General features: G+C 42.6%; 1 protein-coding gene across 2 annotated transcripts; it reads left to right on the top strand.

Annotated features, from left to right (window-relative positions):
• The first annotated feature begins 2,944 nt into the window (after positions 1-2,944).
• On the top strand, positions 2,945-19,496 carry MSL3 (MSL complex subunit 3). 2 transcript variants are annotated; one of them, XM_025857677.2, is made up of 13 exons: positions 2,945-3,099; positions 4,432-4,514; positions 4,908-5,003; positions 5,556-5,656; positions 6,215-6,300; positions 6,883-7,005; positions 7,998-8,158; positions 8,926-9,084; positions 10,845-11,107; positions 11,771-11,880; positions 15,916-16,015; positions 16,493-16,577; positions 18,690-19,496. In XM_025857677.2, exons 1-13 carry the CDS (start codon positions 2,998-3,000, stop codon positions 18,787-18,789), a joined length of 1,569 nt encoding a protein of 522 aa, XP_025713462.1. In that variant the 5' UTR covers positions 2,945-2,997; the 3' UTR covers positions 18,790-19,496. The 2 variants fall into 2 exon arrangements, with proteins under 2 accessions (XP_025713462.1, XP_073758197.1); XM_073902096.1 differs by lacking the exon at positions 4,908-5,003.
• Positions 19,497-26,901: the final 7,405 nt, after the last annotated feature.

Genomic DNA, 26,901 nt, shown 5'->3' with positions numbered 1-26,901 from the left:
CTTCTTTATTTCTACTTTTTCTCTATAAAAATCTCTCTCTGGGCTCCTGATACTGAAGTACTCAGCACTTCCAGTTTGGTGCTACCTGATTCCAGTGGATTTTTGCTCAAATTCTTAAAGATTTTTAATATGCTTCAGCTGATTATTTAACAAGAGAGATTTCCTCTCTTGAGCTTTTTCTGACACTCTCCCTCCTCCTAGGGAGATGCATGATGCTTGCACTTACTTGCCTGCTGCTGTGCCCCTCCTGAAATGTGTCTTGTTTAAGACCAGGGGTGGTTTCTGTATTCTACTTTGTGTGTCTAGCATCCAGTACACGGGAGGTTCAATAAATATTTGTTGCACAGGGTGCCTGGCTGACTCAGTGGGTAGAGCATGTGACTCTTGATCTCAGGGTTGTGAGTTCAAGCCCCCACGTTGGGAATAGAGATTACTCAAAAAAAATATATATATATATGTGTGTGTGTGTGTGTGTGTGTGTGTGTGTGTGTGTGTTCAATGAATGAATGAGGTCAAGGAGAAATGACCAAGAAATGCCAATATTAATGACAAGCATATACCCAACACTTATAATATGCCAGGCACTACACAAACACATGTACACTGAGTAGATTTATTCCTAAAACAACCCAAGGAGGTAGGAGCCACTCTTTTTTTTTCTTAAGATTTTATGTATTTATTTAATTGACAGAGAGAGAGAGAGAGAGAGACAGCGAGAGAGGGAACACAAGCAGGGGGAGTGGGAGAGGGAGAAGCAGGCTTCCTGCCGAGCAGGGAGCCCGATGCGGGGCTCGATGCGGGGCTCGATCCCAGGACCCTGGGATCATGACCTGAGCCTAAGGCAGTCGCTTAACCAACTGAGCCACCCAGGCGCCCCAGTAGGAGCCACTCTTATCTTTAAATGTAAGGAAACTGCATCACAGAGACTAATCACTTGCCCAAGGTCATAAACTAGAAGTGATAAGTGTGGCACTGGATCATAGACTCCTCCATGTTCTCTACCTTTGCACGTAAGAGGGAAAAGGATGCTCCACCCACATTAAAGACGGAGACCTCTCTAGTGGTTCCTAATCTAGAGGAGGCCGACAAGGGGTACTGTCACTGGAGGCTTTTGCATTCTTGGACTGTTGAGGGGGAACAGAGGAAAAGGTGTTGCTCAAGGACATAAGAAGGGGTGGAAATGGAGAGAAACAAAGGAAAGCATCTGAAGTCTTGCCCTGCAAGGTTAGAGTCTGGAAAGGAAATCTCCATTCTCCAACAAGAAAAATAAAAATGCTAATATTCAGATGTGGTTTAGCCATGGCAGGCAATTACTTGTGCCCTAGAGCTCCCCCTACTATTTATGGGGAACATCACCACCAAGAGCTCATTCCTGATAAACCACAACCTGAAGAAGGATCACAGCTCCAGTTCTGGTTTCACCACTGTATTATTATAGACACAGCTCACTATCTGCCCATCTTCCCCCAACCTGTCCCTCTCATGGCCCTTATTTTGACCAGTGGATCTATCACTCACCCAACTCATTATGCCAGAAAATCTGGATGCCTCTCAAGATTCCTCCTTCCTTTTCCCCCGTCAAGTCCAATTGGTCACCGAATTTTGGGGGTTCTATTTCATAAATCTGTAATCTGTTCATTCATTCACTAAACATTTATTGTGTGCCAGGAATATGCCCTAATGAACTGGATGAGACTCCCCGCAGCTCTGCCCTCCCAACTTCAAGGAACTGAGCATCTTATGGAGAGCATTTTGGAAACGAACAGCCCATTCTACTGCAGGATACAGTAAATGCATGAAACAGATAAATAGAAGGCCGGGAGGGAATATTGGATGGGTATGTGATTCATGTAGGGAAGCCTGAGGGTTTTTCTCTTGGCAGTGTCCAAGCTGAAATGTAAAGGATGTATATACCAAGAAACCCAGTGAAGGGGAGGGCAAGGGCAAATTTCTGGATGCAGGAATAGACCACGACCTCAGAGCCTCAGAGATGGTCTCTAGGCCGGTCTTAATCCGGTGTTAACTACACTCACTACCTAAACACTTTCCATCCCTCAAAAGAAAGCAAAAAATTCGGCACCTTCTTTCCTGTGTCTGGAGGTTTGCCTTTCAAGAGTCTCCCAGCACTTATCATTTGTTCATCAAGATCTCCTGAGCACCTCACCTCGTTGGTGCAGGTACCTTCTAGAACCAACTTCACAGTACTTTCCCCCTTTGGGGAATTTTCAACGTGTTGCAACAGATCTTGAGGGAGAACTCTTGAGTGCTGGGGGTTGAAAAACCATGCTGAGACTTAAGATGTTAACGACCTGGTTAAGGACCTCTCAGCCTCATTTCCAATGCTCACCCGCTGTCACTGGAGGGCTCCAGGCCTGCCACCTGCTAGTCCCAGCCCAGGTATGCCCCAGGGCTTTCTTCACTCCCTCACCCACCCTTCGCCCATCTAGACCCGACTCCAGCCCGACGTCCTCCTCGCGGAGCCACACTCGGCGGCGCGCAGCTCTGCTAGGATGGCCCACGCGGCGGGGCCAGTGGCTGCTGGAGGGCGGCCGCCGGCTGGCCTCCCCGCCGCCAGCGCCCACCCCAGACAGACTCTCTCCTGGGCGCCTCCCACCCCGGGGCCGGAGAGCGCGCACCCGGCCCGATGACCCCGCGGGCCCAGCCCGCGGCGGCCACCTTTCCCACGAGCGCGGGAGGGGCCGTTCTGCCGGAAGACCACGGCCACGGGTAGCGTTCCCGGCCGCAGTCTTTCCCGAGCCCAAGGGGACTCGCGGAGACGCGCTCCGCCGGGAGCGCGCGCGCCCCGCGGCTCCCAGGTCCGGCCACGGCGCGGGGCGGGCCGAGGCGGGACTGAGGGCGGGGCGGCCGCAGCCTCCGCCATTCCCCGCTCCCTCCCCCCACCCCCGCCGCTGCGCGCCACCTCCCCGCCCCCACCCCCCTCCCCCACCGCGCGCGCTCCGCCCGCCCCGGAGCCTCGCCCTCCGCCACGATGAGCAAATGAGCGCGAGCGAGGGCATGAAATTTAAATTCCACTCAGGGGAGAAAGTGCTGTGCTTCGAGCCTGACCCCACCAAGGCGCGAGTGCTGTACGATGCCAAGGTGCCGCCGCGGAGGGACAGGGAGGAGGCGCGGGCCGGGGACCCCGGGACGGGTGGCGGATGCGGGTGCGGACGGCCGCGCGGAGCAGGGGAAGTGGCGGGGCCCGGCGATCCATGCCGGCGCCTCCTCGGCTTGCGCGGCGCCGTGCGTGCAGCAGGGGGCGCTCTCGGGGCGCCGCGCGGGGGAGTCGGGGCCCGGACGCTTCCGCTTCCTCCCGGCGCTGGGCTGCGCACGCGCCATCGGAAACCTCGCGCGTGCAGTGTCGCGAGGTTGGGGCCGCGACGTCGGTTTGCGCACGCGACGCCAGCGAGGGCTGCGCGTCGAGGAGGTCGCTTGCCGGCGGCCTTCACCTTCTTGTTAAATCTCTCAGCATTCTGCGCGGCCCATCGTTACCTGGGCTCCCGTGCGACGCCCTGACTGACCGAGCCAGGTCCTAAGCTGTAGTAGCGCCATAGCACTGGCCGTCGACTCGCGACGTCTTTACGTGGGAGGACCAATCGTGTCTGGGCCCGACCCCTCCTCTAGGCCGCGACTCCCCACCCGAGGGCAGTGTTGACCCGGTAGCTTTCGTCCCTTGGTGTCTTGCAGCATTTAGGTTTTCAGTCCCCGAGTCGCGCCCTGTGCCCGTCTAAGTTTCGGGGACTGGGGGAAGGTAGGGGGAACCGAACCACAACTGCAGCTCCTGGGGCCTGGATTACGAGTGGGCATGGGCACCGCAGTCCGGGGTTGGGGGCTGGCCTCGGGCCCCAGGTGCTTCTGGGCGACTCTGGCCTTAAGGGGACTTCCCAAGGCCTCTAGGCTTTGCGTGTTGTTTTCGGGCTCCGCCCCCGCAGCCTCTGGCTGTTTGCTGTCCAACCTCCCGCCCCGCCTTGAGCTTCCCTAGGGGTAACACGCCTCATTATTTGCCCCAGATGTTCCCTCTAGGGACCCCTCCGGGAGGGATGGCATAATCAGCCAGCCGTCCTGGCCTTGGATGCGGCTGAGCAGGGGAGACTACAACTCCCAGAGGTCTCGGGGCTGCAGCTCTCTTGTCTGGCCTGGACTCTTTAGTTAGTGACAAATCGGTCGGCCAATGGCTTCAAAGAAGCTGAACCCAGTCTCAGTATCAGAGTCCAATCGCGGGGCGGTTGGAGGGATGTTTCCTATTTTGAGGCATCCACTCAGGAAAAAAAATGGAATTGAAAGGAAAAATGTTTCAACCCAGCTTTCAGTCTAAAAAAGGAGAGAATGCTTTCTTTTCTTTTAAAAAGAGATCTATGATCTAGTGTTCCTGATCTAGCTTCCAGTATTCTGTATGTTGTGTCATTTGCGGACAATATTTCCTGGTTTCAGATTGTCGATGTTATTGTTGGGAAAGACGAAAAAGGCAGAAAGATCCCAGAATATCTGATCCATTTTAATGGTTGGAACAGAAGGTGAGTGTACTTGTTAAACAGGATTGAAAATTGATCATCTTTGCAGCACAAGAACATTGCAAACTTATTTAAGTTTTAGAAACACTTGTAGAAAAGCTTCACTTCCTGTTTCTGCTTTTTTATCAAACCTTGCTTATTCTTTAGAATGATTACTTTAAGTCAATTATATTTGGATTCTCTCTGGGTAATTCCAGAAACCCTAGTTGTTTCTGTGTCTGCGTGAGTTCCTTTTTCAGTTTATTTGCATCTTTTTGTGATTTTAAAATGTTTAAGTAGTTTTCTAAAACAAGTACTTCTGGGACACTTCTGTTTCTGTGAGGTGCTTTTAGCAGTTGTTTTGTATCAAACTAAAACACTGAATTTTACATGCTTTTCCTTTTTTTGTTTGATTAGCTGGGATAGATGGGCAGCTGAAGATCATGTCCTTCGTGACACCGATGAAAATCGGAGATTACAGCGTAAATTGGCAAGAAAAGCTGTAGCTCGCCTGTAAGAATACAAAAATCATGACATAAATGTTATTCAGTGTGTTTTCTTTTAGTGTTTAGAACTTTTAAAATATAAAAGTAAAAATATGACAAACATGGCTCATTAATAACCATATGTATTTAAAGTGTGTTCGTGAAGAATTGCTCTTGTATTCTAAATGCTGTGTTTTCAGTGTGGTTACTGTTTAAGCTTCTGAAGTGGAGATTAACATTTATGTTCTAGGATTTAATGATTTTTAGGTCCTTAGAGAATCACCGTGGTTTTATCTTTTTTTTCTTTTAAAGATTTTATTTATTTAATTGAGAGAGAGAGAATGAGAGATAGAGAGCACGAGAGGGAGGAGGGTCAGAGGGAGAAACAGACTCCCTGCTGAGCAGGGAGCCCGATGTGGGACTCGATCCCGGGACTCCAGGATCATGACCTGAGCCGAAGGCAGTTGTTTAACCAACTGAGCCACCCAGGCGCCCCAACCGTGGTTATATCTTGTTTGTACTTCAAGACCCATATCAGTCAGCATCAAAATTTATTTCAGTTGCGTTTATTTTCTTTCAGGAGAAGCACAGGAAGAAAGAAGAAGCGTTGCAGGTTGCCTGGTGTTGACTCTGTCTTAAAAAGCCTCCCTGTTGAAGAAAAAGATGAAAATGATGAAAACTGTGAGTGGCTTGACTTCATTTTCTCTGGCTAAAAGAACTTTTATGTAGTCCTTTTATACCACAGGATTGAGGGTAGGAGTCATTGCAATTACAGACAAGGAAACATTTTAATCTCATTACATATAACATGTGCCCCTTTTGTTTTTAACAATTAAAGTAGCAGTCGGTTAGTCCATAATATCTCATCAGTCTTGCGCATGACCACTGCCTTTGCAGCCAGTGTCTTTATTTGTACTAATCCCTCACGTTTTCTTCTTGGCAATTCCTGAGCCTTGGCCCGTTATGAATACAACAGAGAACCGTAGAATCCTAGGTGACTGAACACTTTCAGATCATTAACTTGTGTGGGTTTTGCCTTCATTGAAATTGGTATTATATTTATCAAAATAAATTTTTATTCTGAAAGGTACAGCATTTGTGTTCAGCATTTAAAATATATACAGGACTACAGTTAATTATTGCCAATAGTAGAACACACGCTCCACCTTAAGAATTATAATTGTAAAGGTTAGGGAAGTATATGATGCCAATTTGCCTGATAGTTTTTGTTTTCCCTAGCAATAAGCAGTTCCTCTGATGACAGTAGTGAAGAAAAGGATGAAGAAATAAGTGAAGAAAGTGATATTGAAGAAAAGACGGAAGTGGTATAAAGTTTCTATTGTAAAAATGCTGTCTTTGGCATGTATTTAGTGGTAAAATTATGTGATAAAATTCTTCAGTTGCAGATCATTTTGTAAAAATGCATTGTTTTAAGTAGATATTGTAAAGTTGCACTTGATCTTTAAGGGAAAATAATCCTTATTTATATTTATAGTCACTGTATGAACCTCTTGGTAGCTCTTTTTACCTATCATAGTTTCACAAATCATAGTTACCTATTTCTTTCCATTGAGGCCATGAACTTTATTTTTATAATGGTGATTAGTTTTTAAATCTTGTGTATCAGACTTTGGCATCTTCTGCCTGCCTTCGAAGTTAACATAAGTATCACTGGCAAACTTAAAAGGGGGAGAAACAAAATTAGCATTGGTAACATAGGTTAGTGCCCTAAAACACATTAACTTTTGGCCTTTAATGTACTTCTCTCTAGGACATGTGGCATTCTGGTATGAATGTTGAGGATTAACCGGGTTTGTTTCATAGTAGGCTCTCCTGTGTTAGTCTTCCTTTGGCTATAGACTCTCTCACTGTTATGAGTAGTTAAAAATGAAATTGTGATATTGCAGAAGGAAGAACCGGAGCTGCACACAAAAAGGGAAATGGAAGAAAGAACAATAACTATAGAAATTCCTGAAGTTCTGAAAAAGAAGCTTGAGGATGATTGTTACTATATCAACAGGAGGAAACGGGTATGCAGGCAGAATACATAAAACATGGATTTGTAATAGAGCTTTCATTTAGCCGTATTTTACAATCACAGACTCAAACAATTACGAACCTTATAAGAATGAAATTCATATTTTAAGTTTTGTGCTGAGTTAGGTTTTTAAAGTTCTCTGACAGTACTGCTCTGCTGCTGATTGAATTAAGGCATGCACAGTCTTTCCCAGCGTTGGCTGTCCATTAGAATCCTCTAGGGAGCTTTGTCAAACTCTTTATACCTGGACTTCATTGAGGTGGTTAAGACACGGGGCACCTGGGTGGCTCAGTCAGTTAAGCGTCCTACTTTTGGGTTTTAGCTCAGGTCTTGATCTTGGGGTCGTGAGATCAAGACCCACATCAGGTTCTGCACTCAGTGGGGAGTCTGCTTTGGATTCTCTCACTCCCTCTCCCTCCGTTCCTTCTGCCGCTCCCACCTTACATACGCACATGGACGCTATCTCAAATATTTTAAAGAGAGGTTAAGACATAATTGAGCTGTCATGGAGGCTGACTGTGGCCATAGTCTCCCCAGGTGGCTGTAATTGATCATTAAGATGTGAATCACTGCTTACATTTATTTTTTTAAATTTATACTGTAGTCTTCATGGGTGATGATTAGTAGAAGCAGTCATAGAGCTTCAAGGCATATTTATTTAAAAGGTTCTCAAACAGGGGTGCCTGGGTGGCTCAGTTGGTTAAGCGACTGCCTTCAGCTCAGGTCATGATCCTGGAGTCCCACATCGGCTCCCTGCTCAGCAGAGAGTCTGCTTCTCCTTCTCACCCTCCTCCCTCTCGTGCTGTCTGTCTCTCATTCTCTCTCTCAAATAAATAAATAAAATCTTTAAAAAAAAAAAAAGATTCTCAAACAGAATTGGCTTTATTTTTGAGTTAAATTTATATAGACAAGAGCACTGTTTCTAGGAATATATGGTTTATACAATGAGATGCATGCATCAGATGTCTGTTTTTTTATTAACAGTTAGTGAAACTTCCATGCCAGACCAACATCATAACTATTTTGGAATCCTACGTGAAGCATTTTGCTATCAATGCAGCCTTTTCAGCCAATGAGAGGCCTCGTCACCATCATGCTATGCCACATGCCAATATGAATGTGCATTATATCCCAGCAGAAAAGAAGTGAGTAGTGAGGGAGGGGGGAATTGATGCCTCAGTGGCTCTCTCTTTGTGTATTAGAGAAGTGACTTCCATTTAGAACAGGTGACACTATTTCTGAAATTTGTGGAGTTCATTTAATATATCACTCAACTTATTAATTCATTTAATAACAAATTTAATACCAAAATATTGTCCCTTTTTCGAAATGCTCAATAACTATTTAGGTATCTGGTCTGGATATATTGAGTATGTGCTGCCTCAACACCAAGACCAGTCTTTTTCAGTGATATAATATAGGGAGATAACTCTTTGTCCTTAAGCACCAGAATGGGCAAAGAAAATTTTATCAAAGCTTATTTACAAATAGGTTTTTATTCGGGCAGGGTAATCGTGTTCATAGCCTGCCTTGTGCATGTGACCCAGCTGGATTAGAGTCAGACAGGCAGATTGTTTGATTTGAAACAAGTATTAGGATTAGTTCATCAGGTCTACCCCCTTCAGCTCCCAGTAATTGGGGCCTGTCCACCTTCTGCAGCACAGGCTGCTCGGGCTCCTTGTGTTCAGTGCAGTAAGTTAAAACTACTGGTGTATTTTTTTCACTTTATATTATAGATCAATGTTTCCATTTAATTTGTTGGCAGCGTCTACAAACTCATTGTATTCTCTATAAGTGTGGGTATAATATATAGCATTTAAGTTTAAAGCTCTGCCTTATTAAAAACATGCAACTTCATTATGACGTTTTGGAAAATATTTACTGCATCTCTGATCTCTTCTTACTCTCCTAGTGTTGACCTTTGTAAGGAGATGGTGGATGGATTAAGAATAACCTTTGATTACACACTCCCACTGGTTTTACTCTATCCATATGAACAAGTTCAGTATAAAAAGGTGACTTCATCCAAGTTTTTTCTTCCAATTAAGGAAAGTGCCACAAACACTAACAGGTAAGTTAGAGAGTCTGCAGTTTGACTATCAGATGTCAGCAACCGAATAGTTGACTCTGTCTTTGAAGATTTCCATCTAATGCTGTGGGGCCAACAGATTTGGAGGAGGAGATTGAAGAGTGGAGTTTTTTCCTGGGGAAGCTAAGTCGTCATTCACTTTCAAATGGCTCTAAAATATTTTATCAAGTGAAGATTCCAGTGTGAGAACTTGGTTTGATTTTGAGCAGCTAACCTGTCTTTCCAAAGACAAATGGAATGAAGAAGGCACAGGCTGAGAAGGGCAGAAGATGTGGGTTTGAATTTAGCTCCTTCACTTACTGGCTATGTGACTTGAGGAGATGCCTTCTGAGGCTCTTCCTTTTGCCTCTGCACAATGGAAAGAACAGCTGCCTCCTTGGGTAGTTATTAAAGGAGAAAGTTCACAAAGGGCTGGCAACCTTTTGCCTTTAACTAAAGATTAGTTCCTTTCCTGCTCTGCTGTGTCACTACTTTCTTTCCTCGGTCACCAAGCATGCCTAAATCTCTATTGTTTGGTTAGGGGAGTGGGGGGCAGAAATTCCCAACCTGAAGTCTGTACCTTCACCTGTATAAGCTGCTTCCCTATCTTCCTATGCCTCTCTTCCTGAGAATGGCCTGTTCTCATGATTTCCACTTCTTCTGCTCTTGCCTACTTTATGCTCTGCCTTTGTCTACCAACTGCCCCTGCTAACTCTGCTCCCCAAGACAGGGTACTAACAACTTCCCACTTGTCACACGCCATGCTCTGCTTTGGCTGTCTTTCCCCACCATCCCCTTCTCCCTTCCCTTCATGGCTCCTTGCTCCTGGTTCTCTGTCTGCCTCATGATCATCTCTTAGCCTGCCTGCCTTCCTCTCCCATTGGTTTCACCCTATGTGAGAGGCATGTGCAACTCACTGGGGACCTGTGTTGATGTTCCCCATGCCCTACTCCAAATCTTAAGATTGCCAGTGTCCAGGGTGGACTGTGTGTTCCACAAAGCTTGGCGGATGTGTGTGGCTTTTCTTTCTAGTCTTGTGAGTAGTTACGATGTGGTGAGATAGCATGGTATTCTTACTCTGTTTATTAAAAAAGTAAACTTTTATTGAAGTATAGTTGACACAATGTTACATTACCTTCAGATGCAGAACACAGTGATTGCATTCTCTATGTTATGCTATGCTGCTCACCACACGTGTAGCTACCATAGTAATCCTATTCTCTTGACGAGATCATTCTTTGTGGTGGAGGGTCCTGGGCATTGTAGGTTGTTGGGCAGTAGCCCTGGCCTCTACCCGCTAGATGCCAGTAGCACTTTGCCAGTTGTGACAAGCAAAACAGCACGGTCTCCAGATAAGTGCCACTGTCCCTGGTAGGGCAAAATGACTCCCAGTTGAGAACTATTGCTCTAAGACAAATACAAAAGGGGCATCACAATCTTTAATGCCAGCATGCCTTGCAGAGTTATCAAGAGGATTTTAAATGATCAAGTATGTTTGGTTACTCTTTAAGAAAACACTTGTTTCGCCACATTCGAAAGTAAAAGTTTGTAATTCTCCTGGAGTGGAGTCCAGAGTGTTTTCTGTTCTGTCTGAAGGAGGACATTTAAGAACTGCTCCAGGTTTTGCAGAGATTCTGTGGGCCAGGTGTGTGTGTGTGTGTGTGTGTGTGTGTGTGTGTGTGTGTGTGTGTGAGAGAGAGAGAGAGAGAGAGAGAGAGAGAGAGAGAGAGAGAGAGATAGAGATGTTCTCTCCTCTTCCGTAGGAACCAAGAGGAGCTCTCTCCAAGCCCACCTTTGTTGAATCCATCCACACCGCAGTCCACGGAGAGTCAGCCCACCACAGGTGAACCAGCCACCCCCAAAAGGCGCAAAGCTGAACCAGAAGCCTTGCAGTCTCTGAGGCGGTCCACACGGCACTCTGCCAACTGTGACAGGCTGTCTGAGAGCAGCGCCTCGCCTCAGCCCAAGCGCCGGCAACAGGACACGTCCGCCAGCATGCCAAAGCTGTTCCTGCACCTGGAAAAAAGTAGGTCCTTCTCAGGTGTGGGAAAGCCATTCACTCTGTGCGTGGCCTGTGCCAGTCACTGCTCTCCTGACAGGAGTCCAGCCAACAAGAGAGGCTGGGAGAGGAATGGGGATGAATGTACAGTCACACCCAGATTCACCCACTCAGCTGTGGGAAATCCACTGAGGAGTTTGGCTCCAACCAAGGCTCACAAGGCACTTTCCCTATGGCATAGAGAGAGGAGTCACCACACCTTCAGCTCTGCAGTTGGATGTTTGGCTGGTTTAGCTGTGTCTCCTGGGTCTGGTAGCAGTAGCTCCCCATTCCCTCCCCCCAGCCCTAATCTATCCTGCTAGGCAACCACTAGTTACTTCCTGTCCCTATGGATTTTGCCTCTTCTAGGCATCAGTTCCTTTCAGTCGAATTACACAGTAAGTGACCTTTTGTCTGTGGCTTCTTTCACTTAGCATAATGTTTTCAAGGTTCATCATGTTGTAGCATATATCCGTACTTGTTTCCTGTTTTTTTCCCCCCAAATAATTCAGGTACTGTCTTTTATGATAGGAAAATATCATATATGATTGTTAAAGATTAATAATTTCTTTACTGTAACAGTCATCCGGCAGTCTAATTCAGTTGCTCTGTGATTTACAAGCGAATAATTAACATCTTTTCCTTTTGAAGAGACACCTGTGCATAGCAGATCATCCTCACCAGTTCCTCTGACCCCTAGCAAGGAAGGGAGTACAGTGTTTGCTGGCTTTGAAGGCAGAAGAACTAATGAAATAAATGAGGTAAAGCGTTACTGTTGCTGGTCATCCCCAGTGAGGCCTTCCTTCTATTGTGCTTAAGCCCTGTGAGCGAAAATCAGGTTTCCTTAGAAACACTGTTGCTCTTGCTGTGGATATTAACAAAATGCTTCATATGATGATGTTTAACATTGGTTTTGTTTTCTAAAATGAGAAAGTCGCTAGAATTCCAGCCCTGTGTTTATGGTCATCTTTTAAATAAGCACAAGTTTTGAAATATGAGTATTTTCATTTTATGCATTTTATGCACACTTGTTCTACAGAGGTCCAGAGAGTAAATATTTTAAGCCTTGTGGGCCAAACAGTCTCCTTCAAGACTACCCAATTCCAAAAGCATCCATAGACACTATGTAAATGAATGGGCATACTGTGTTCCAATAAAACTTTATTTATGGACACTGAAATTTGAATATCATAATTTTCATGTTATGAAATATGGTTCTTTTGGGTTTTCCCAACTATTTAAAAATACAAAATTCATTGTTAATAGTAGTACCAGTAGCCATCTCTTTGAGGGTGTGCTATATGTCAGCATTGTGCCAGGAACTTGACCTAAATCACCTCAGATTTTCTAGAACAGCCTTGCCACCAGGTTTCCATTTTACAAGTGAGGAAACTTTTCATTTTAAAAATTCTGTTTTGGGGGTGCCTCGGTGGCTCAGTCTGTTGAGCGTCTGCCTTCAGCTCAGGTCATGATCCCAGGGTCCTGGGATGGAGCCCCACATCGGGCTCCCTGCTCAGTGGGGAGTCTGCTCCCTTTCCCTCTGCTGCTCCCCCTGCTTGTGCTCTCTCTGTCTCTCTGTCAAATAAATAAAATCTTTTAAAATAAATAAAAATTCTGTTTTTGGGGTGCCTGGGTGGCTCAGTCGTAAAGCGTCTGCCTTCGGCTCGGGTCATGGTCCCAGGGTCCTGGGATTGAGCCCAGAGTGGGGCTTTCTGCTCAGCGGGGAGCCTGCTTCTCCCTCTCCCTCTTCCTGCCGCTCCTCCTGTTTGTGCTTGCTCTCTCTGTCAAATAAATAAATAAAATCTTTAAAAAAAACTCGGTTTTTAGGGCTAGTTAATTGATGTGTAGGTAGTGAGTTTTGGAGGTTCAGGAGACGTCTTGGTCTACTGGGATATTGTATGAATCTCACCTAGGAGGTAGGATTTCCCTGTTTCTGTGCGTAGGGGAGCTAGCTTTACTAGGGAGAGAGAACATTTAATGATGAGAGTTGGCAAACTTTTCCTGTAAAGGGTCAGATTACAAATATTTTCAGGGTTGCGTACTATACAGTCTCTTTTGAGATTATCCAACTCTGCTGTTGCATGAGAGTTACTCATAAATGAATGGGTGTGGCTCTGTGCCCCCAAAATTTATTCATGCACACTAGTAATTGAATTTCATATGATTTTCACGTCATGAAATATTTATTCATGTGATTTTATTAACCATTTAAAAATATAACAATCATTTTCAGCACAAGGGGGTTGGGCTGGATTTGGCAGAAGGCCTTAGTTGGCTGACCCCGATAGAAAAGCTGGAAAACTTAATTTGTTTTACAATGACAATGAGGGAAAGTTAGGAAATTCCTATTACAGCAGTCCCTAAGGTCCTGTTTTTCAGACAAGGCCCTGCACGTGTTATTAAGGGGAGTCCTGTTTCTTTTAAAAGGGACATGAATATCAGGCAAGGCCATTCCCACTCAGGCCACCGTCTAGTGGTTATAGGTACAGCTGCAAGCCCTAGTAGGAGAGAATTTCTAGTAAGACAGGCTCTCCACAGTGACTCTCAAACCAAACAGGAGACCTTAGGGAATTCCCACCTTTGTGAGTGCCTCTGTCTCTGTGTTTTAACAAAAGCTCTGCATCCAAATCACCTGAGACTCTCTGTTCACTGACCTACTGCATCAGGGTAGGGTCTGGATGCACACATTATGATTCACAGGTGGTTGTCTATATACCCCAGTTGAGAATCCCTCTGCTAGAAACCTGTTTTCCCCCATGAAATTTATCTTTGGTAAATAGAAGGTGATAATACTGCATTGAAATGCAGAGTTGAATAAGTGAGGTAGGCTGGCCTGCTAACTAGCCAAATGACCAGCTTTTGCAACATTGTGTGTGTCATGGTTCCAATTATTGCAGATTCCCCTATGTTAACTTCAAGTATCACTGTCAAAACAGTTGCCAAGCTTCAGTTGTGTGCACCACAGGCTGAGGTGCTGGGCATGGAATAAAGATGCTGAAACCAAATCCCTGCCTTCAGTAATCTATACCACAGATGGGTGGGGTAGGTGAGGCCAGGGCTGAAGCTCAGACTTCCAGCATGGAGCCATACAGAACCGTGGTGAGACTTGCTCGCTTCTCCAATTTCATTGTGTTAAATTGAGTGCATCAGCTTTTCTGGGGTGGTTTTGGCATCCTTCTGCCTTGTCTTATAGAGGATTTTCTTTGGTCCTACTATATTTCCAGATTAAACTTGACTGATCCCAAAAGGCAAGGCAGCATCTTAGTAAAATAGTCGTATAATTTGCTGAAGTATTTCTGTGGAGGCTCATCAGAGAGCTTTTAAATACAACTCTGACTTTAACAAAAGCCTGAAATCCACCCACAGTTCTGAAATTTAGAAAGAAGGAAAAGAAAGCGGTTACCAAGGTTGAAGTCTATTTTCGCTTGATTCAGTGGTTCAGATTAGTTTCCAAAGTGAATCAATTATATCAGGAAATTAGGGAATCTTAAAACAATGGTAATATTACTCACAACATGTTTGGGTTACTTTTTACTACTATATTCTCTAACATAGAATGATTTCCTATAAAGGAAAAGGTATAAAATGACCAAAACAGTTAAGCTAATTTATAGGTAATAGCTGTTGAGAATTGGGAAATCAAATATTTCCTTAATCTTACTTTAGTCTCCCTTCCCCCTACACACACACTTTTTTTTTTTAAGATTTTATTTATTTGCCAGAGAAACAGCGAGAGAGGGAACACAAGCAAGGGGAGTGGGAGAGAGAGAAGCAGGCTTCCCACTGAGCAGGGAGCCTGACGTGGGGCTCGATCCCAGGACCCTGGGATCATGACCTGAGCCTAAGGCAAACGCTTAACTGACTGAGCCACCCAGCTGCCCCCACACTTTATTTTTATAAATTTGTTTTTATTTTGACATAGAGCCATATTTTTTCCTCTACATGCAATTTATTGTTACAACTTTTAAGGGATGAGAAGTATCTCCATGTTGCCAAGGAAGGTGGATCCTCACGTGATTTAAAAGGCAAAAATGTTTTGAAAAGATTGTAGGAAACTATCAGATATATGCTAATATATAATCAATATGGAAAATGCATACCTTTATCCTCCCAAACTGCCTAAATCATAATTTCACCAATAAGAAATGGACATTTAACATTTTGGTATATACTTCTTGGTAGTTCTGTGTATTTACATAATAATTATACACATTATATTGTGTATTTTTTCCAAGTCATATTGAACTTCGTTATTTTGTAGCTTGATCCTTTTCAACATAATGCATTATACTCTCCTATATGCCAAGATCATGCCCTTAGGGTGCCTGGGTGGCTCAGTTGGTTAAGCGACTGCCTTCGGCTCAGGTCATGATCCTGGAGTCCCGGGATCGAGTCCCGCATCGGGCTCCCTGCTCGGCAGGGAGTCTGCTTCTCCCTCTGACCCTCTTCCCTCTCATGCTCTCTATCTCTCATTCTCTCTCTCTCAAATAAATAAATAAAATCTTTAAAAAAAAAAAAAAAGATCATGCCCTTAAAGAGCTTCATGGGAACGTTAGAGGGGTGGCTTTCAAAATTCCACATTGGTTTGTTGTTACTGTTTACTCCCATTTTCTGGCCCAGCTGTGAAGCAACTCCTAAGTTGCTAGAAGGACAGGAAGCTTGGGAGTGAAAATGTGACACTCAGTTTGAGATGAGAACCTCAAAGCATGTGTATTTCTGCTGGGATTCCAAATTTTGAGATCTCTTGATAACAGTGTTAAGCAGAAATTGAATGATTTGTTGTTATCTTTTCTCAGGTCCTCTCCTGGAAACTTGTACCCGACAGTTACCCCCCAGGTGACCAGCTGCCTCCACCCTCTTACATTTATGGGGCACAACACTTGCTACGATTGTTTGGTAAGAAATCCTGGTCCCTGCTTCCTTCTGCCTTCCCCCACCCTTTCCCCTCCACTTTGGGTTTTTTTTTAATCTATTTTTTTTTTTTTAGTAATCTCTACACCCAGTGTGGGGCTTGAACTTATGACCCTGAGATCAAAAGTCACATGCTTTTCCAACTGAGCCAGCCAGGCACCCCTCCACTTTGGTTTTAATATCCTTGTTAGTTTATGTACGTCTCATGGTAATTTTGAGGGTCTAAGAAAAATCATTGAAAATGACCTCTTAAAAAAAGGCACTGAATGAATCTTAAATTTCATAAAAATTGTCTTTATACCATTTGTACCACTGTACTGTGTTAAATAAGAGTTTTTGGGTTTTTTTGATAATGTAGATGTTAATTTCAGTTTAAATAGGATAAACAAGGACCCTCAGTGTGTCCTGCTCATTGCCAGAGTCTGCCAATTGTAAATGGTTCCGGTTTTATTTTTAATGCAGTGAAACTTCCAGAAATCCTTGGAAAGATGTCCTTTTCTGAGAAGAATCTGAAGGCTTTACTGAAGCACTTTGATCTCTTTCTTAGGTATTTAAATTTGTTTGTAAAAAGTTACCTCTGCTGCCTTATATATGACTTTCCTGAACTCCTCCATAATAGATGTGGAAGCTAGTTCTGTGGTATTTTAAATAGTCACACTATTAGCTAAGTATGATTGATTCTGTAATTGTCACATCAGGGGTTTTTGGCTGTTTCCTTTTTCTGTAATTTATTGTGTAGAGATAAAATTTTTTGTGTCACTAGAAGAATCCAGTTGGGTAACTGTGAATAGAAAATTTTTTACAGTAGAAGTGATGAGATTGATAATTTAGTTTAAATTTTTTATTCAGAAGTACCTTATATTAGACTTTTCTTTGTTGCATATACATAAACTAACCTAAATATTAGCTTTTACAGGTTGAATTTTTGTGTTTAGAGTTAAGATAAATGACCAGTACATGCTGACAGTTTGTAAACTCAGAGAAAGGTATTGTTTCCTTCATCCAACAGAGCCAGTCATTATATCTTAGGATCATTTGCCCTGAGGCTCTGCCCCCTACTCCTTGCACCATGCTGTGGGCCCCAGACTCCCTTGTGCCTGGGGCCCAGCTCTCTCCCACCCAGATGTTTATTGACCAGTTCCTCTGGTTGGTGTTCAAGGCTGCTCATCACACTGCCTTACCCAGCTCATCTATCTGCCTGATCTTACTTCTTCCTTTTCTGTAAGGGGGTACCTCTTCCTTGTAGTCAGGCTTCAACCTGCAAGAACTAAACAAGTAGGATTTATCAGTGTGGAAAGTATTCCAGGCAAAGAAATAGGTTTTCGGAGTTTTTAAAGGATATTTTTATGTAGACATTTTGAGTAAAGCGTCCGTGAGTGAAATGAAACTTTATTACACGTTATTAGAAACAATTAGGAAAATATACTCTTCCCTTCCAACCTCCCCCTCAAACACACAATTCTATTTGGCATAAAGACTGTGTAGGCCAAAATCAAATAATGCCAATAAAATATGAAGAATGGCTGCAAGTTATAGCATAGGAAAGCCTGCTGATTTTGAGGTATGCCCAATACAAAATAGAAATTAGGGTTTTAAGAATTAACTTAGAAAGATTTACAAATATAGGAATTGATGTTGAAAATGTATCCAAAACGTCAATTAGAGAATCGGTGGACTCAATAATCACCTTAAGAATGGCAGAGTCCAAAGAAGAAGGAGTTAACTATCTAATGAATTTTGACTCAGTTTTTACTAAAGAAGGTATTGGGTTTATCCTTACATTTTTAGGAATTTGGACAGGTGGAAAGAGGCTGGAGAAACAAACATGAAACTAAATTAGCTTTGTGGTTAATATGGCCCATGTGAGAATGTTTAAGCCCCACTGTGGCAAAATCTTTGACACTTCAGATGCAAGATAGCATCTGCATAATGTGAACTTTTGAATGACTGCCCTCATTATAACGTTCATCATCAGACATAAGTCAGCCTTGTTTATGAGTTTTGCTACTATAAGCTGGAACTGTAACACCTTTTGGAATGGCAAATTAGGACCCAGAGACTCTTTACTATTTATACTATTCAATTTTGGTTTAGCTTAGCCTGTAGAAAGTATTGGGAATTTCTCAAGTGACATTGGTTGAGTTTATAGCTTTAAAAAAAAAAAGATTTTATTTATCTATTGGAGAGAGAGCACAAGCATGAGCAGGGGGAAGGGCAGAGGGAGAAGCAGGCTCCCCGCTGAGCAGGGAGCCCAATGCAGGGCTCGATCCCAGGACCCTGGAATCATGACCTGAGCTGAAGGCAGACGCTTAACCGACTGAACTACCCAGGCGCCCCAATATTGGTTTTATAACAGGAAAATGCAGTACTCGTCAGAACCAGTTTGTTTTTCTTTTTAACAGTGTTTGTATAATGAAGCCTGCCACCTAGTGGAGTTTAGGTTCTATTCTCTTTGTACACTTGATAGTGAAAGGATCCCAATGAAATAGTAATTAATGTAGAAGCCAGATATACCTAGAAATCAAAATTATGTTCAGTTTTTTTCCTTTGGAATACCAAAAAAAGGTGAAATGTTCAAATGGTTGCAAGTTAAAATTTTGCTTGCTTGTGTTGAGTCCTCACTGTAAAGATCATCAGGGCCATTTTCTTCTTTTCCCAGGTTTTTGGCAGAGTATCATGATGACTTCTTTCCAGAGTCGGCCTATGTTGCTGCCTGTGAGGCACACTATAGCACCAAGAACCCCAGGGCGATTTATTGAAGTTTTGATGGTTCTAGAAGAACAGCTTCTCTGTCTAGCTCTGTGCTCTAGGTTCCCATTGAAGATCTAGGGAGATGGGGGACCTTCTTTCAGAGCTGACACAACACCCACCCTTGGGGGCTCTGGCAGAGGTGGGCCCATTTGTTTGAGTTGCTTACATACTGTAGTTATTTCTGTTAAGGTTTATTTCCTAGGTGCCTGACCAGCCTCCAGCATGAGACCCTTGCCACTGTTCATGTCATCTGTGACAGCAGGAAAAGAACAGCTGTGTTCACAGTGAAGCGTTAATAAGAGCATGTGTAGGTCAGGCTGTTTCAGTAGCTGTTGGAATTAATTTGTTAGCAATAACCACGTTTTTTAGTTATTTGTTAGCATTAAGCAAAATTGTTTTCCAAATTGTTTTCATTCTTGTGATGAGGCTCAGCGAGTCTGTCCAACAAATTTTAGTTTTGCTTGGAAATCACAAAGTAGTCCCAAAATATTTTAGAGGGAATTGATATCGATGGCAAAAGAAAATTTGCAGTCACACATTTGCTTGTTACAGTTCCTTTTCTCCAAAACCTTATTTTTGGTAATCTAAATAAAGTGTTGCCTCTCTTGTTTGAGATTTTACAGCTATACTTTGTTGTGTAATGTTATGGTTCCCTTTCTGTAAAACCTTATTTTTGGTGATCTAAATAAAGTGTTGCCCATCTTGTTGCAAAGAACCAGGAGTTTTCACTCTGGCTTTGTCCTCTTTGTTGCAAAGGAACAGTGAAGTAATCTCTTGACTCATAACTTTTTGTTTTATTTTGTTTTACTTTTGTGCCTTTTTTTGCTAAGGCCTTTTGTTTTCTATCCCTCTTTGATTTTGCCCCACTTGGTGGCTTGACCAGAAGAAGGTGGCTACTGGGAGTCAGCGCAGTTTTTTGCTATCTTGCTGCTGCCCTCTGAGGTCGTCTGGGGCCAACACATTTATCCTCGTGCACCATTGCCAGCTGATGATCTCTGCAGTCACCCTTCTAATCCTCATTTTAGTCTCTCATGTGCCCCCTTCTTCCCCAGGATGCTTAAAAGGAAAACATTAACGTGATGAATGTGATACTTAACTGCAAGGTTTGGCAGTTTAGGAAAATAACAGCTTAAAAAGTGATGAGAGGAGGATAACATAATAATTTTTATGAAAATGGCCTAGACATTTAAGAAAGTTGTAACTCAAAGGGATCCCAGCACCGTACAAGCCTTGACTATAGCACCTGCCTTTTCTTGTAGTTCAGTTCAGTTGACCTTAACTTCCAAAGGCCATTGGTCATGAATGACAAAGGCCACAGGGGATTTTTTAAAAATCTGAAATGGTTCAGTGGTTCCATCAAAGAGATTTCTGCATATACTGACCAGTGAGATTCAGAACCTGTAAATCAGAGTAGACATCATCTTAGTGTGGGGTTAGTAGCTAAGTAAGACTCAGGTTTTGGGTGTCTAATCAGGAATAGCACTGAGTTCATACTATGTTTCATCTCCATTTGGTTTATGCAGTGCCTCTTCAATTAAATCTGGTGCACCTGCAGTGTGCTCTAAATTGCTGAAAAAGTTTAATCAGTAATTATTCATGGCCTGGAAAAGAAAAAAAAAATTTCCCTTACAAGAATCTCCTTGTTTAACGTCTCCAGTGAAATGAACACAGACCATCTCTGGGAACATTTATACAGTTGTATACCTTGAGTTTACAATTCATTCATTTTCTAATAATGAAAAGTTTTCTTCCTACAAGGCATTTCCTAATCATAACTTCCTTTAAGCTAATTATTTGCAGCTTTGGTTGATTTAAAGAACTTCAAAATTCCCTTTATTATATATCATTAATCGTTTTCAAATAATCAGTTAAAAATATGATTTAAATGTCTAGACCGTTCTTCTAAAAATTCTACGTTATCTTCCTCTTGTCAGTTTTTAAATTGTTATTTTCCTACACTGCCAAACCTTGCAGTTAAGTGTCACATTTATCATGTTAATGTTTTTCTTTTAAGTCATTTAAAGGTATATTGAAAATAATATTTCAATAACTTGTATATCAGGTCCTCGTACTAGGACTTTGAAAAGAACATTTGAGAACAAAAAAAAACACTTCTGTCTGAACAAAAGTAGATTTATAAATCATTCCGTAGTACCGGGGTGCCTGGGTGACTCAGTCGTTAAGCGTCTGCCTTCAGCTCAGGTCATGATCCCAGGGTCCTGGGATCAAGCCCTGCATCCGACTCCCTGCTCCTTGGGAAGCCTGCTTCTCCCTCTCCTACCCCCCCTGCTTGTGTTCCCTCTTGCTCTCTCTCTATCGAAAAAATAAAATCTTTTTTTTTTTTAAGGTTTTATTTATTCATGAGAGACAGAGGGGGAGAGAGAGAGAAGCAGAGGGAGAAGCAGGCTCCCAAGGAGCAGGGAGCCCGATGCGGGACTCGATCCCAGGACCCTGGGATCATGACCTGAGCTGAAGGCAGACGCTTAACCATCTGAGCCACCCAGGCGCCCAAATAAATAAAATCTTTAAAAAAAAAATCATTCCGTAGTACAATGTGCACAAAAAAAGCAAAAGAAAAATTTATTGAGGTGCCTGGCTGGCTCAGTCGATAGAGCATGCGACTCTTTTTTTTTTTTTTTTTTAAGATTTTATTTATTTATTTGACAGAGAGAGAGAGAACAAGTAAGCAGAGAGGCAGGCAGAGGGAGAGGGAGAAGCAGGCTCCCCACGGAGCAGGGAGCCCAATGCGGGGCTAGATCCCAGGACCCCGGGATCATGACCTGAGCCGAAGGCAGCCGCTTAACCAGCTGAGCCACCCAGGCGCCCCTAGAGCATGCGACTCTTAAGAGTCGTGAGTTCAAGCCCCATGTTGGGTGTGGAGTCTACTTAAAATTAAAAAAAATTTTGGGGGTGCCTGGGTGACTTAGTCGTTGAGTGTCTGCCTTCAGCTCTGGTCATGATCCCAGAGTCCTGGGATTGAGCCCTGCATCGGGCTCCCTGCTCGGCGGGAGGCCCGCTTCTCCCTCTCCCACTCCCCTGCTTGTGTTCCTGGTCTCACTTTGTCTGTCTCTGTCAAATAAATAAATAAAATCTTTTTAAAAAATTTAAAAAATTATTTAAACTAGCAATTTAAGGGTTGATATCTGTCACTAGATTTTATTAACTCTGTAATAATGTCTCTTAAATAACTAATTTGAGGAAGTGCAGTTACCCTGTTTTTCCATTGTTCTAATAACTCAGTGGCCTCTGCCCTTTAATATTTAGCTTGTCAACAGTAAGTTTATCTGAGCATTTATTAACAACCACCTACTGTGGTGCCAAAAACTCCTAGGTATTGGAAAGATGAGGATGAATAAGGTATGATCCTTGGTGTGGAATGCACTTAAGATTGATTCTTCCTTAAGTTCTATATTAAGGAATTGTGTTATTTTAACCAGTTCTTAATTGTAAAAAGTATAAGGTAATCATAAATGGCAACATTTTCCAAAATTAACCTTCCCATTGTCCAAGAAAGAAAGGATAGTTCTGTTAATTGATATATGGATGTCAGTTTAGGTAAGTTTGATTAAGTTTTTGCTAGTTGAAAAATCTGGCAAGATGATTTTAAGGGACTTGATATCCATTGGGGAAGAGAGTGAACAGATTAAAATTAAAAGCAGTAATTTGGGGAAATCGTGTTTACTTCAAAATGAGATAAGACTCCTCAATAAACCAATTAAATCTTTTTTTAAGCAATGCAATTGGAGAGACACCTTTTTGTTCTAATTGTTTGTCTTCTTGTGCCAAATTCTTCCTGATGCTCATCTGGGACAAATCATTAGTGCATATTTAAGTTAATTGAGTTGTGTTGTTTTTACCTAGTTCCAGTAAAAAGATAAGGCTGCTTTCTGCCTCTCTATTCCCTGGAATACATCCAAACTCAAAGTGAATTTGTAAATGGCCATTTCTTTGCTTTAGCTTTTCCTCTGATTGATGAGCAGAATGTAAGTCCCCTGTGAATGTCCACAAGGCCTGGGATGAGGTGCTTAGCCAGCTCTTCTCTCTGTACATTGACGGGAGCACCTATTGGGACCCTAGCCCAGACCATCTTCTCAAGATTATACACGTTGCCGATGTGCCTCATGCATTGAAAGCCTACATGTTATCTCTGTCCTCACACACCAAGGACTACAATTAGTATCAGTGGGTGAATGAGCAAGTGTTCATGTGGTGGTGAACAGTCGGTTGTGCACTCAGGGGAGGGTGGAGATTTCTGAGGAGAAAGGAAGAGAAAAGCAACAAAAGGTTTGCTTTAGAAATGGAGAAGGATTGGGATGCTTTTGCTGAGTGATATGCACTAAGCCTCCCCTTCAGCTCTATAAGATAGCTCTGCCAAAATGGCGACCATTCACTTAATGCTTGAGAAAATGGATTTGTACTTTTGACCTCTTGTGGAGATGGGTTGCCAGGCTGAGACTGGCCTCCAGGCAGGTGGGGCAAGAGCAAGGGCACCCCAGGAGTTGAGAACATCAGGTTTATATGTTCTTTCACTCATCAAAAGGGTTCCAGGAGAAGCCAGACACAAGAGGCTATATATTCTATGATTCCATTTCTATGAAATGTCCAGAATACGCAGGTCAAGGTTCCTTTTCTCACTCCCACTTCTACTGAGTTCACACTTCACCTGAAGTTCAGAAAACACAGTGCTGTGCCTTCATACAATTTCCTTCATGAGCAAATACGGAGTTGACAGATCTTCAAACTTCCTTAACTTCCAAATTCTGCACGGCAGGGTATAAAGAATAAGTATATAAGCAAAAAAAAGGTTAATAAAAGAAGTTAGTGACAGCAAAAATAGCATGAATTAATAATTCAAACCATAGCCAGTTCATGTTTACAAGTTTTCATGTTTTGGAATTTCTTTACAACATCAAACTTTATTCTTCCAGAAGGTCGTGAAAAATCATAGGTAGTAAAATGTTCAACTGTGTTTTTCTATTGATTTGTACTTTTCTCACTCAGATTTACAACTTTCAGTGGAATAATTTAGTAAGTCATTTTGGAGATCTGCTTTGAGGTAAATTACAGCAGCCTGCTGATTCTATTTACTGCTCAATCTTCAGTATTGTAAAGGTGACTTCTGAGACAGTTTCAGGTCATCAGCATCTATTTGTTGTTTATTATTATCCAGAAAATGATTTGGGGTGAGATGATTTGTGAGCTGTATAGAAACACACGTTTTATGTACTAAGTCTGAAAGCCAAAAATGGAGGGAAACCTAGTAAGATTTTCCTTTGATATGTGATTGTTCATCTTATCGTTTATATTCTATAGCACATAAAGATTAACCAATCATAGCACTGAAACCCTTTGTTAATTTGGTGGTCCATAAGAAGCCATGGTGTAGATGGATTGAAAAATGTTTCTAAATCTTTACACACACACACACACACACACACACACACACACACCCATGTCCCTATCTCTAATCTTTCAAATGTGTATTTTTTAAAGTATTTTTACTTAAATTCAATATAGTTAACATATAGTATATTATTAGTTTCAGGGGTAGAATTTAGTGATTCATCAGTTGCATGTAACACCCAGTACTCATTACATCAAGTTCAAATGTGAATTTTTAGTTTCTCTTCTCAAGAGTTAGGATCCATTTTCCTTCCCCTTGATTTTGGTCTGGCTTTTATTTTTCTTGTGCTGAGGGCTGACTATCAATAGATCACAGCAGGGGAACTGCTCTGCTTAGTATGAAACCCACATTAGTCTGGCTTTGGGACTTGATTTAGCCAAGAAAATAGGGCAGAAGTGCTTCACTTCCCTTCTCTCCCTTGGAACCTTGCTGAGATGTGAACCAACCCCAGGCTAACCTGCTGGATGATAAGAGACATGTCGCCTAGTTATTCTCATCACCCAACCACCTACCAGCCAACTGCCCCACATGTGAATGAAACCATTTCAGATCAGCCAGCCCCCACCTACCTACGAGCCCACTACAGATGCATAGACAAGCGAACCACAATCTGCCAAACTGAGCCTAGGTTAGAACCACCCAGTTGACCCATATATTGTTGATTAATAATGAAGGCTTATTGTTTTAAGCCACTGTGTTTTGGGGTGGTTTCTTATGCGGCAACAGCTAACATCACAATATGTCTTTGTGGTGTTTATGTTTTGCATCTTGTCTATGGAACAGCTCAAACTTCATTGCCTTAGCTGAAATTGCTGAAATTCTGGTATGTTCAGAAGCCATCAGCTAACCAAGGGAACATGTACCTGCTCCTGCTACTGTTCAGGTAACAAGGAAGAAAATGGATAGAGACAGCAACATACCTTTGGGATTTTGTAGCTAATACTACGTGGGTTTTATTTTATAAGAAATTTAGTTTGCAGAAACTAAAGAGAATATAAAATATGTTTTTATCATAAAATTAACAACTATTGTTATTTGGTAAGATTTGTTTCCAGCCACTGTTTTAAAAAGAAAGAAAACATTTTGGATTTGGCTAAAATTCCCTTTATCATTACCTGGATCTCAATCCCTAGCCCTTCTCCCAGAGGGGATAATACCCTGAGTCTGGTGTGGTGTGGGCTTATATTGTGCACATGGAATTTCTTGCTCTTGTGCTCTTCATCATGTTCCTGACATATATAGAGATGCATATTTACACATATGTGCAATAGAAACATGCATATACATATAACTACATCAATTTGTGTTTTTACATATATACACATTTAGTTTAATCTTATTAACTGCTGTATAAGATTACCACATGGAAATAATACCTTGTTTTAATTTCTTTACCATTGTTGGACAGTCAGATTGCTTCCAAGTTCCCCTTTTACTAATAGTGCTGCAAAGAACTGCACTTGTACATAGGTCCTTATTCAAATGCCAGTCTTTCTGTAGGTCATATACCCAGAATTGCTGGGTGGTCAGACACATGCTTTTTCACATTTTCTGGAGTCTAGAGTTACCCTGTTGGACAGGGAGCTGGCTTTATAAGAGTTCCTGGGTATTCAGTTTCAGGGCCATTGTCTTGTGGGACAGATTTATAACACTGGGAGCTAAAAAGAAGAAAAGTTGGATGAAAACTTGAAATCTCTGCAACATTCTCCATGTTACCTCATCTCACATTGCCCACTCTCCCCGTGCCCTGTGTTTTTATGCAGTATTGGGGATTATTTGGTGGTCTCATAGAAATTAGAAATAAATGACTTCACCATGGTAAAAAGCAGGGTAGGAGGTGATGGCCTGCTGCTTTTTCACTGATTGATTTCCAGGGCAACTATTAATGACACTGTGGAAAGGAGTTGATTGGTCATCCAAGGAATATTTCAAATATTGTATTGAGTAGGGCAAATGCACTATATTAGACAATTTCTGAGGGGTCCCAGTTTCATTATTCAATAAGGCAAACCGGTTCTCTTCTGGGTTTTCTCAGTTACAAGATCAAGTCTAAAAACCTTCATGTTAATATACCAAGACATGAGATGGTAAACATACCATGGCAGGATCAAGGTAGGTCAAAAAATATTGTCTCTGTAAACGAGAGAAAATCATTCTTGTTGTTTAAGCAGTAAATAGCTGAACGTTCTTAGATTTTACACATCCCTTGTCAAAAGTGAATTAGTACACAAGAAGCCTGTCCTCATAATAAATGTTCTTCTCAACAAATTGTGTGTGCCCTTTGTCCTTTGGGTTCAGTCCACACCAGCTGATCATAAGAGGATGATGTCAACATCACCCTATTGCTTTCAGTGTGTAACATATCTGAGAGCTGCCTGAGGTTTTTCGATTTATGTCAGGTTACATTATAGGTGCTCTGTTATGCAGCTGCTCTTAGTTTAAAATTTTTATAACTGCTGATAAGAATTGCTGGTTAGCAGAAGTAATACTCTATCGTGCGTTTTGTATAGAAAAATGAGGAGAGGGTGCCTGGGTGGCTCAGTCGTTAAGCGTCTGCCTTCGGCTCGGGTCGTGGTCCCGGGATCCTGGGATCGAGCCCCGCATCGGGCTCCCTGCTCCACGGGAAGCCTGCTTCTCCCTCTTCCACTCTCCCTGCTTGTGTTCCCTCTCTCGCTGTGTCTCTCTCTGTCAAATAAATAAAATCTTAAAAAAAAAA

This window comes from Callorhinus ursinus, unplaced genomic scaffold (assembly GCF_003265705.2).
Source record: "Callorhinus ursinus isolate GAN/ISIS: 27379988/994484 unplaced genomic scaffold, GSC_fseal_2.0 scaffold16, whole genome shotgun sequence".
NCBI classification, from domain to species: domain Eukaryota; kingdom Metazoa; phylum Chordata; class Mammalia; order Carnivora; family Otariidae; genus Callorhinus; species Callorhinus ursinus.
This window is presented reverse-complemented; position numbering and strand designations above follow the sequence as displayed.